Source organism: Styela clava, chromosome 3 (genome assembly GCF_964204865.1).
Source record: "Styela clava chromosome 3, kaStyClav1.hap1.2, whole genome shotgun sequence".
NCBI lineage: Eukaryota > Metazoa > Chordata > Ascidiacea > Stolidobranchia > Styelidae > Styela > Styela clava.
Genome location: NC_135252.1, coordinates 1,609,306 through 1,621,679, shown reverse-complemented (window position 1 = coordinate 1,621,679; position 12,374 = coordinate 1,609,306). Strand labels below are relative to the sequence as shown.

General features: G+C 33.9%; 1 protein-coding gene across 2 annotated transcripts; it reads right to left on the bottom strand.

Moving 5' to 3' along the window:
- Window positions 1-499: 499 nt before the first annotated feature.
- Window positions 500-10,934, bottom strand: LOC144420886 (uromodulin-like). 2 transcript variants are annotated; one of them, XM_078110698.1, is made up of 18 exons: window positions 10,694-10,934; window positions 10,455-10,485; window positions 9,920-10,033; window positions 9,390-9,583; window positions 9,233-9,296; window positions 8,510-8,643; window positions 7,341-7,501; window positions 6,521-6,641; window positions 5,934-6,076; window positions 5,644-5,746; window positions 5,047-5,243; window positions 4,871-4,975; window positions 4,261-4,400; window positions 3,905-3,959; window positions 3,327-3,445; window positions 3,038-3,152; window positions 2,589-2,690; window positions 500-956 (listed from the first exon to the last, which is right to left on the bottom strand). In XM_078110698.1, the coding sequence occupies exons 1-18, from the start codon at window positions 10,785-10,787 to the stop codon at window positions 789-791; spliced, it is 2,160 nt and encodes a 719-aa protein (XP_077966824.1). In that variant the 5' UTR covers window positions 10,788-10,934; the 3' UTR covers window positions 500-788. The 2 variants fall into 2 exon arrangements, with proteins under 2 accessions (XP_077966824.1, XP_077966825.1); XM_078110699.1 differs by having other exon boundaries at window positions 2,589-2,687.
- Between the last annotated feature and the right edge of the window lie 1,440 nt (window positions 10,935-12,374).

Genomic DNA, 12,374 nt, shown 5'->3' with positions numbered 1-12,374 from the left:
TTGAAGAGAAAAGTGATTTTTAATGATAATGATGACGAAAACAACAACAACATAATATTGAAACGATCGGTATGTCCACTGACGTATCCAATAAGTCGACATTCTCACGAGCTATAGAGTAATTCAGTGTGAGCAAGTATATTTGATTGAAAAAATTATTATAGCCGTCAATATCCAATTTCAAAATAATAATGGGCCTAATCTTTTATAGACTCTACACTTGAATTTTCACTCTTTCTATTTTCTTTTTCTTATTTTCACGAATTTCATTTGGTCTCCAATTGGAAGCCACTAATATTTTATAACCATTTTTAATACGGCCTAGGACTTGAAGGTTTAATGCAGTCACAGGACAACTAGCCTCAATATGACAGTAACACTCCATGCATGAACGTTTCAGCTATTTGTAGGAGTGCAGTGTGCAATCACGGGACAAATATCGGCTTACGCGGTGATCAAACTTCTTCTGACACTTTCGAGCTTAGGTAAACTAAAATAGTTAGAGAGAACAAACAGTCCAGATTTTTTTAGAACATATTCCACATTTACATTGAAACTGCAACAGGATTGGATATAACATATAACAAACAAATCGAAATATTCATGTAAAATGCTTTCAAAACAGACTAAGACAATTACTTTTTACAGGGAAGCAACTAAATGTTCAATAGCGTGTTGTCCATTTTTGATGAGCTATGATCAGTAGTTTTGTTTTATACAAATATGTATATGATATAAGATGAACTGAATTCAATGTCATATTATCTTTACAGTACGCCATACGCATATCATACATCATAAATATACACAGTATTTCCAGTGTGGCGTTCGATTAGTTCTCGATCATCATCTGTTCCTGAAATAAATCGTTTCATTCTTGCTAATACACCATCATCTGTTGTTGATGGAGTTGCGATAGATGAAGCGGTCGTGACTCGTTCCTCTCCAACTCCCTCCTAAAAGTATATTAGTATAAACTTTTGTTTCTATCTTTATCAGATCGTAGATGGCTTCCAACAACAATTATAGTAGGTCGGACCCACTAATAAATTATTTTGAGTAACTGTTTACAAAATACCGCAGCTGCATTCGTTCTATTTGTGATCTATGCACCCACCCCCCAGCTATCTTGCCACATTTGCACATTGTTGCCATAGCAACGAATCGGAATTTACGCGCGATTTTCAGCTAAAAAATATCGGGTTAAGTTGAACATTTTGTGAGCAACACGGACATACATCAAAATAAACTTGATGATGTCTCATAAGATTACGGTAAACGCCTATAGATGCCTTAGAATCGGATCTCTTAACATTTTGTTTAAACAGAGCATTTCTCCTGCGTATTAACCAGTGTGTCCGTCTTTCCCACGTAAAGGACAATACATGGCAATTTTCAAAAGAGTTTGAACTGCTTTAGAAAAAACAACAAATTTTTTGCACTTTTTCAAATGCAGTTCTTATGTCTTCTTTATACAAACCTCAAGAAGTATTTATTTTATATTTTTTTGGAATAACCTTGGACGTATTTTAAACGTCTGTGGGAAAAAATTAGACTGGGTAAGATGAGACTTTACGCCGGACACAACTTCTAGAAGACCCAGTATAAATATGGCGATGAGAGTGCTTTTAATCCGTGTTGTAAAAAGATACTTAGTACCAAGAAATAATCAACAAGTCTCGATGACGAAGGCCCATGGACATTCCCAACAGACTATATTGAAAAAAATCCTCCCTCCTCCCCAACTCGAAATCCATCCTACCTCTTAAGTGACCCTGCCTACCCAAACATGAGCACTGGCAGTCTACCAAAGAATTTATTCAATCTTATGTATCTAATTTCAGGAAATAAACAAAATAAATCCGAGTTCGCATTTCACGTTTTTGTGTCCCAGCAGAAACACCCCTTCCCCCAAAAGCCCCGTCTTGTAAGCTGCCGATCTTGAAATGTAAAATCTTGGTTCTGTCGTTGTTCGCATGATGTCGCTCTTCCACGCGATGCGTTTTAAGCGACGAAAAAACGCGAGTTGTCGCTATTAGAAGGATTTGATTTCGCCTGTCCATCATACTTCAGAGGTCCGACTCACCCCGACCTACTTACATATTATATTAACGGCCGTGTTCATGTGACGTTCACTGCTATTACGACTCTAGATGAGAGGATTTATGACGTGCGAACCTACTGTTTTTAGAGAGTCCCGCAATCCTTTTGACTTAGCATTGCTGACCCATTTTATCTATTATTTTGAAGAGATTTTACCTATAATCCTCCCTAAACACGGGTCTGTACAACAAGCTACTGCAAGACAAGAGCTATTACTACTTTCCGGTTCGGCATTGCTTGCCAATATTGTACATTCTTGATACAATTATGAATACGAAGTTAGAACCCGGAATTTCAATATGCGATGACACACGCATCATATCGCAAAATTGCTTTAGGTTGTGAAAAACTTGTCGAACAAGGGATGCAAGCGTGGTAAGTTCATCGTTCGTACCATTGTGCCATTGCTGACAATATTATAATAAATAAATAACGTAACAGTAATTATCTAAAGAAAAAAGTATTGAATAAAATGTTCTAAAAACCTTTTGCTCCGAGCATATATTCATGCATTCTTCAAAACTGAAATCTTCCCCTTCACTCGTTCGGTTAATGCAAAGCCGAGCATTACAGTGTAGGTAAAGCTGCTTTAAACATAATATCAATCAATAAACAAGGTTTTTTATTAAACAATAATAATGTGGCGCCAGGTTTTTTGCAACAGATTTCGCTAGGATATACCACTATTTGTACTTAACACATGCAATACATCAGGAACTAACTTACATTTAGTTTCCCGATTACATACAATGTATTTGCTTTTTGATCATGTAATTGTAAACAAACACGAATACAGTAGTTTTGTTGATGGTATATTGCATTCCATCAAGTTAATATCCGAAATGTAACATGGCACATCAGCACATGTGTGACTGAGACGTTTATACATTTTTACTGATTGCTATTATTGGAAATGAAAACTGTTCTATCGTACCTTACCACGTTCTCCTTTAAAAGAAAATGAATCAAAACTGAAATAAGCAAAGCGATTGTTTTCTGATCTTCTTGAGTTTCTTTGTTCATATCTGAAGGATTTATCTCTAATACATCTATATACAAAAACAAGCAATCGTTAAAATGTGTTAATTACAATTCTCAATTATTAATCTGATTAAAATATTTGATTTCACTTCAATATGTGCTATTAAAAACTCCACAATCGTTCATTGTTTCCACAATTCATTTCAGTTATTCTTATTTCGAAAAATTTAATATATTCTCACCCATTTTCTAGCAGGACATAACGAGGTTCAATTCCCTGGCTGTCAGGAGTCGCATAACACGTGGTTGGTCTTAATACACCATTTTGTGACATTATTTGGTTTGATGTTTGCAGAACAAGCTATGATGTAAAAACGAACAAACAAAATAAATATGTAGTGGAGCGTGACAAATAAATATACTGTATACCAACATTTGAAACCGCCCGCGAGACACAGGTTTTAAAGCTCTCTAATTCTTTTTTAGTGAAACTCATTTTCAAATGTTGAGTAATCTCCGGCATCTCACATTTTAGTTGTATGTTGGCTAATACTAAATAGTAAAATTTCACTATAACCATCGTTTAGCACCGATCCGACAGCAGCGACATTCAAATCTCAGGATATCGTAATCAGTGTAGGCCCCATCATGCAATATGTAGTTTAAGTATTCTTAAATCTAATACTCTCATGAAAATTGTAGGCGGAGCCCATCGAATTGCAAAATATTGCGTTTTTGACCAAACTCTATTAATATAACAAAGTATAAATTTCGGGTATCTGTTCGTGGGTTTGTTATATTTAAGTATATAGAGACTCACTTCCACATAGAGCCGGTCTCCCACATTATATTTTGTGATCGAGTTCCAATCACGGCTAAAAAATAAATAGTATATATATGTTGTTAAACTGCAGTAATTGAAATATATAAAAATATATTATCAATTACTTCAAATTTAGCAGCTCGTTCAAACTAATGTTTTCAAATTTTTCTAGTTTTCCAAATCATAAAAAAGTTCTACAATATATTGCATGAATTTTATTAACTATTGCACTTGACTCAATATGACTTCGTTATTGTTGCAAGTAAAAATTGCAAATTTTGTGAATAGTCACGTGATTGAGTAAAAAAGTAGCACTAGGTAATAAACGAAAGCAAATAGTATCATTTTTATACTTTTTAAAAGCAACGAGCATTGACAAGGTTACTTTTCGTTCGTCGTGAAGATGAATTGATTCGTTTCTTTCAAGTGAATAATCTTTTATCATGGCTGAAGTATCGTTGTAAACTATCGGAATTCTGCATTCCATGTCAAACTTGAATATAGGATTTGTTATGTTAATTAATACAAATATTCTTGTGCATGAATGTACTTGTAGGAAAAACACGAATGCACAGTATTTCATTTTTAATGATTTATAGATTTTGTTAATTGAAATCAATGAGACAATATTGAAGTTTACCATATTTATATTATAGGTCCACTGGTTTATATATATTTATATTATACATTTGGTGATTGGAAATGAATAAAAATGATTACATTATTCAGGCCTCAACTCTTGATGTAAAAGGATCGTGCATTCTGAATCTTGATGCAATATTTTATAACATGTTTGAACTCAAGTAAAACTTGCACAGCCCTTCTCAGAAAATCTAAATCACGTTTTTTTTTGTTCACGTACGCTACTTTGACATTTTGAAGCGGTAATGTTCACTTTCTCTTGTTTTATATTTAAAATTTTCAAAACCAGTTCAATAAATTAATGTATGTCAGTCAACTTACTCGAAAATTTCCTACCAATCTGGTAATTACATCATTCTCTTCTTCCTTATTTCCAAAAATGCCGGCTCGCAAAGAATTACTATAAATAATTGTGTCTCCATCATGCTGTAAAACATATATTGGGATTTGCTGACGAAAAGATTCTTACTTTAGTCAGTCAATCAAAAACTTCTTACCGCTATTTTGGTTCCACACTCATTGTATGTAATAGATTTTGTTACCACGTCAGACGAATAGCCGTATCGAGATATGAATTCACAATTTTCGGTTTGTAAATTTAGATAAATCGGTATCTTTTGGAGTTTAGAATTCAAAAATTTCATGTAACATTTAAAGTCCATAGAGGATTGCCCACATGTAACTTTGCACGGATCTATGCAAGCAAACATTGATAGAAAATTTTCTTTTAGTAATAACTGAATCAAATTTAAATGAAAAAAAGGGATAAATATATTATATAAGCTTATTCATTCATAACAGCAGCAAAACTAAAGACGTTTTATCCAAAAACTGGAAATAGGCTCAATAAAAGTTGGTTTAGCATACCAAATTTTATTGGTGCGTTCTACATATTCGACCCCATATTATTATCTCACAATTTCATCATTAGGGGGTCTAATTGAGAATGGTATGTCAAAAGCATACGCATAGATGGGCAATCAAATTTAAATTCATATATCATAAACTAAAACTGACAACATATTGATGTATGAGAAAACAATAAATATTCTGTATACTGCCTATCCATATGTTGGAAGTGCCGTAATACCCACTTTTCATATATTGACATTTGTCGCCAGTCTGACCACTCGGACAGCGGGTACACTTGTACCCCTGCACTAAATCAACGCATGTCCCTCCATATCGTTGACAAAGCTGTATAAACAATAAGAAACTATACGATTACGTAAAATTTACGATTTACAACAAATCGTTATTTGCTTTTGAATATAACATATAACATAGCAAATATAAGTTCAAAATATATCCATAAAATTTCGAAAATTATTACATTGTATGGAAAAAATGCTAGTTAAATATGGAAAAATTCGAAATAACTCACGTTAGAGGTACCACATTCGTTAAAAAACTCGCAGTTAGTTCCAGATGCATAACTATGACAGTCGCAAAAATATTTGTCAGTTAGGTCGTAGCAAGTACCACGGCCACTACAAATATTCGGTTCTAGGCATTCGTTTCTTACATCTGAAAAAAAAATATCCAAAAGTCCAAATCCAGACTTGCATCAAGGTAATTTTACATGTTCAGATGATTATATTCAAGGTTGGTTATATTGAAATAGTGTTAGTTACATGGATAACCTCCGATAGCTACACGCAAACATTGTTTCAAAAAACAGCATATTTGAGATATATATGTACGATTATATATTACTAATTTTTCTCAGGAACTGTACGAATGGAGTCAATACCTTATGTGTGTGTTATGATACCCGGTGATTACAAACATGTGTGAAATAAAGACAATTGGATGGTTGTACAGCTTATGGTCTCAAGGTGATCTACATAAAAAAAATGTCAAGCTGTCTGGTCAACTTCAAATTAAACAAGTATAGTTAGTCGTTTTCAAGAATAAAAGGTGATTTAGCTCAATCCATCCTAATGCTATGTTTTATAAAATTCAGGATACCAGATGACATAATGCAGTGAGTCCCTGATCCGCGATTGTCACATCTGCACCTTTCAATTCCATCGCCAGCACCAATCACACAAGTTTTCGCTCGATAGCAATAAGAGTCTCCGTGTTGGAACTATTTAGGAAGTATAAAAAATTCCATCTGCATTATTGTTTATTAATGAAAATTCCAGAGTTGTAGATAAAAAAAGAATAACAAAAAACGAAGTAGTATCAACTCTGTGAAAAGAGATTTCAAAAAGTTTGTTATAATAAATACCAGAATTGTATCTATTTTGATTAATGTCATTATCAAATATTCTAATTAATTTCAGTTAACATATAAGCAGGTCTTTCATCGGCTCATTCAATTTAAAATAAATATCTCAATTAGTGTTCAGTAGCATGATAGCATAATTCATGCAACAAATAAACACTCGTTTCGACGGCGGATGACAATCCGTCACATTACACATAATAACAAAAATCAAGGCTAATATCTCAGAATCGTTAATGTGCATCTGGTTTTCAACATTACATTAATGTCAAGTTTATCTTGTAAATGGAAATAACACAAAATGAGCACACGGCTCAAAACAAGTTTACAAGATGGGGACAAAATTATTTTGTAAAACACAAGTGTTAAAAACAAGGACGGTATGGATGTCACTGACTTTAAATCTCGAGAGTGACCGGACGTTAACGTTAATATACGCCTTTATCCTATACAACTAGCGTATTGGTAGGAACTAAATACTTCCATGCATTTGATTTTATTAGCGGACAACCTTTTTTTATCAAGAGAAACGATATATTTTTAGTTAGAAATCAGTACCTTAGATCTACTGAATGAACAAGCATGTTCGCAATATTTTCCTGCACGATTGTATCGACAGTCACATTTGATTTTTCCGTCACTTGTTTCTCGACAACTTCCTCCTCCATTACAGCTTGCCTCCATGCAAACTTGTCTCTCACACGTTTTTCCTTTAAAACCTTTAATCGAAAATGTCAAAATGTAAGGTTAATAAGGCAGTTTTATTGTAGTTACTCAACTATTTCCTGCTTTCTATCATACTGTGATCGTTATCATATAAATATTGCTCCATTATCTTGTTGGTGTCGCCATTTTAGTAGACTTTCGACTGCAGTGAAATGGTTGGAAATCAAAATATCCTATCCAGTAAATATGGGTTTCACTATTTTCTTTATCATATATTCATTATATTTCATTTTCGTATTTACTGGAAATACAAAGTCTAAGCAATTGAGATCGATTATATGATGGAACAGTCGTTTTCAGCAGAAACAAGAGTCTTTTTTAAATTCCAATCAGGCATTAGTCGATCAATCGTATAACAATTTTAATGAAATAAATACATAAAACAACATTACTTTCCTCAATATACGTAGATATAATCTCTAATATAATCTAAATCAATCTATTGTGATTTTCAAAAATATTGTAACTTTGAAGGCGTATATATAACCTCTAATATAATCTAAATCAATCTATTGTGATTTTCAAAAATATTGTAAATTTGAAAGCGTATATATAACCTCTAATATAATCTAAATCAATCCATTGTGATTTTCAAAAGTATTGTAACTTTGAGGGCAAATCAGCAAAAAACCATGCAACAAAACGGCTTGCTCATAATACCGCTAATTTACAGAGAAAAGCAGCACACACATTATTAATCAAGTTTTTAATACAAGTTTGCGATTTGAATGCAGGCGATTGGTGGATTTGATCCCCTCATGATTTTGGAAACGTGCAGTCAAATCGTGTTTAAAAAAATTAAATATCTGAAGCTATTGATAATATGGGTTTGTTTAAAAATCAGTTCTAAAATATGCTGTGCCGTCTTGAGGTTGCACAAATATGTCAATGTGACCTGGGTTAATTTCGAGGTGAAATATTTGTAAAACAAAAATTCACAGTCGTTTTATGAAAACTGCAAACAATGACATTGGTCCAAAAATTGAAATGATAAATTCTACCTTCTGAACAAGAGCAGTTGAATCCGTAGTCTGTGATCATGCATGATCCATTATTTAGGCATGGTCTATCAAAACATGTATCCAATATGCCACATTCTTCCCCAGTGTATTCGTCATCACATTCGCATTTATATCTGCAAAACTGTTATTTTCTGATAGATATCTAGATTTCTATCAAAACGCCAAAAAAAGCTCAGGTCAACAACGTATAACAGCATAACTACCGTTGTTTTTTATTTATATGATAATAACATCGTAAAATAATAGAAACTTGAAAAACGCCCAACGCACATTACATAACTGATCTCCGGAATTGAACCAATTTATGAGATTATATACTTATAATTCCAGCCACTGAGGTACGGCTGGCTATAGAAAACATGGCCGCTTTTGCGACCATTTACTACTGTAGTGCCACAAAACCAGCTTGTCTTTCCTCAGTTACATAGCGGTGTCGGATAGGTTAGATATAACGAAAAATTACGTTGAATTCAACAAATAGAATTTGACATTTTCGAAGCAAAATCAAAGCATACTAAGTAAGATGATTTTTTAAGAAGTGTCTACGCGCGAATATGCAATATGATACAGATATCATATGACTATGTACTACAGCCAGAATGGTTAAATAGTTAATAAATATCTTTCATTCGGCCGGCTCAAACAATATACCAAGAATTCCAATTTCAAATTTGCCAATATTTATGAATTCAATGACTGTACCCTCGCAACAGTTCTATACATCGTCCATGAGGCTTGCACAACCCTTCGGTGCAAAATTCTTTATCTGATTAGAAAAAAACATAATATATTCAATTAGTACAATGTCATCATTAGGCTTGTGAATTAAATATGTTATCACAATTTCTAAATAACTCGCCTTTTACTGCCACGAAAAACTCCATAGATGAAGTGACTAGAGCAGTTGTTAAAATGCAGCTGTAATTTGCTGTATCGCTCCCAGTCACACTCTCTAAAACTATTGAAGATATTACTGCGCTTCCATTGTTAAATGTATGGTTAGCGGGAATAATTGAATGCTTAAATTGTTGTCCATCTTCATGAAGTTTTATCCTGAAAATATGGATGAATGATAAAAACGTATATTAAGTTTCTTCGGTGTAAGTTATAGGTCACATTTAAGCACCATGAGTTATAGTTCCTCTAAAGCACACTAATCCTGATCGAACCCGAAACTTTTATAGCAAAACAAGCAAAGCTATTAATCATTTGTATTTATCAATAAACCTGTTTTAATTAGTATGAATATTTAACGAGTTTCATTAAGTTGAATCATCTAGCGCTAAGCGAGGTTCCGCCTGCTAAGGATTCTAAGACAATGTGTTAATTTGTTAAGGAATATTTACGGTGATGTGAATGCTTAACATCACCAAGGAAGTAAAATGCTACCATTGAATATAAGACCAGGATCCAGCAGATGGATAAAATTCACACTCCAATTTTAAAGATTCTCCTTTAGTAAGGACCACCTGGTCACGTGTGATACCATCATCATGCGGCAACCTGAAAGGTAGATTGTTTTAAAACTTAAACATTTAATTTAATTCGGTTTTGCAAAAAGTTCTCTTATAAGACTATAGAGATATAATATATTATAGGAAATCGCCAGGAGACAAAATTTAATACGACGGCTCAATCGTCACAACTTTTAGTTCGGTTACCAGTCCATGTCGGATAAGGACAATTGCATGTGCAATCGGATGGTGTTGAGAAAAATAGGCGACCATCGGCTGGCTACGCGGCAACTTTGCAACCCGAAGATGTCCAGAATCCTCTTGTACCTATTATTTATCCCTTTCGGATTGACTAACGATAAGGCCGTTGGGGCAGCCTGATATAGTATTCCAGGTTCGCCCAAAGAGAAATATATAAGCGCAAAATCAAATCAACTGATTACTTTTGTTATTAAACGAAAATGACTCACCGCGCTTGATGCATATATGGTATCTCTGAATCTGGTATAAAGAATCAGCTTATATTAGTTATTACAGAACCGACCAACTTACACATCTTGAAAAATCAAAAACTATACATGGGTATGAGTAGCTGCTTCAAATTTTGAGCGAATGTCAAACTTACTGACTAGAACAATCACGTTTCTTTACATGTGCAAATTATTTTTGACTTGAACAATTACAGCATTTAAAAATATTCATATCCCACCTTCTTCTAATGACACAGAAGATTCTCCGAAACATACCAAGGCAAAAAATATAATGCAATAGAAGTATCCCATTTTTGATGAACTAAAATCCATGATGTAACGTGAGTGATTCAACGTCGAAGAATTGAGAGAAAATAAATTTCGATAATGCCGTAACTTTATACCATATATCCAAATAAACAGATCCCAAATTATATATATATACTGATTTCAGCAACGTGCTTTCATGTCGTTCACAAGTAGAAAAACGGTGGAGATACTTTTTTTTCGTTACATACAAAACACAAACAATATTATGTAATTGAGAAAAAGTTCTTGATAAAATCAAATCAATCCAAATCACCAAATTGGCCCAACCAAAGAACCCAATGGAAGGAAGCACTTGACATATATAGAAATAGCTTTTTGGTGCATTTGCTCAAAGCAAGGTCACTCAAAGGTAAAATGAACCCTTTAGTAAAGAAATAGTCCATCATTGTAATGTCAAGAACTACTGCAACTTCATAGAATTATATGGTTGTGTATCACCCGCCAGTAAATGGCAATTCGTGCAAGACTTTAAGCAGTTGAAGTTAATATGAATTTTTTCTTATATGGGACATAATATTGAGGTCGTAAAAGGGTCGCGCCAAAGTTTTTCAAATATGTCAAATCGTCATCACTGAAGAGAATGAGCATGCCGCGTGCGGGCCAACTTCAATAAGAAAAATTGGCGACCTTACGTGGCAATGGATGGTTTATTGTTCTGGGCTTAACTACAATGGGCAATTTTGGGGCTTGCTCAGCCCAACAAATACATCTTATTTAAATATGATTTTAAATGGTCACATCCTAAATAATTCTGCTTCTCGTCAATTATGAGAGACTTGAGAGGTCGCAGTTAATCGACCAGCCACACCCAATTTGCATTGGTTGCGGTAGAACAGGTCTAAATTGTTTTGATACATTGCCGAAAGAATATGCATGCAGTTACGTTAAAAACTAACATTGTGAAAGATCAGATTTAATTATCTATACAGCCACGTATATTTGTACCCCTAAACTGCGCCCAGACATTTGGACTTGTATATTTTGGCACAAATGGAGATTCAACTCACGACCATTTTCCCTCGTACATTCGCACTCACACATTTTAGCATCCGCATACAGATTTTACTCATAGATATTTGGACCATGGACATTTGATTCCACGGATATTTGCACACACGGAATTTGCACCCATGGTCATTTTAACCACGAATCTATTTTTGACACGAAGTGTACATATGGATCGTTTTGTTATTATTTTGTTTTTGTTCGTATTGCTATGACAAATCGATTTTCTCATGAACTACTGGACCAATTGCGTTGGAAGCTGTTGAGGATCTGAGCCTGGCATTTGCGCGGGTGGTTTTATCAAAACTTCAACTAATATTACTAAGTTTAGAAAATTTTAGGAAGAATGAAATAATACAAGTGAGCAACGCTCAAATATTTGGACACATGGGCCAGAGCGAAGCAGTTCTTACCTTTGACGTTACCGGTACCGTACCCTAAAAAAAATTCCGAGTTTTCAGTCGCAAGAATTTTCACAGTCAGCCGTCACGCTTGGCGGATTAAAAACCGTGTTTACATAATTAAAAAATAATACAGCGCAATTTTGGATGAAATATTAGATCTCATAAGACTCATAGAAAATTT

Coding starts and splice junctions, on each gene's coding strand:
- LOC144420886 (XM_078110698.1), bottom strand. CDS start 10,787: ATGGATTTTAGTTCATCAAAAATGGGATACTTCTATTGCATTATATTT. Junction 10,034..10,454: donor CCATATATGCATCAAGCGCG/GTGAGTCATTTT, acceptor TCTACCTTTCAG/GTTGCCGCATGATGATGGTA. Junction 3,960..4,260: donor ATGCTCGTTGCTTTTAAAAA/GTATAAAAATGA, acceptor TTTATTTTTTAG/CCGTGATTGGAACTCGATCA.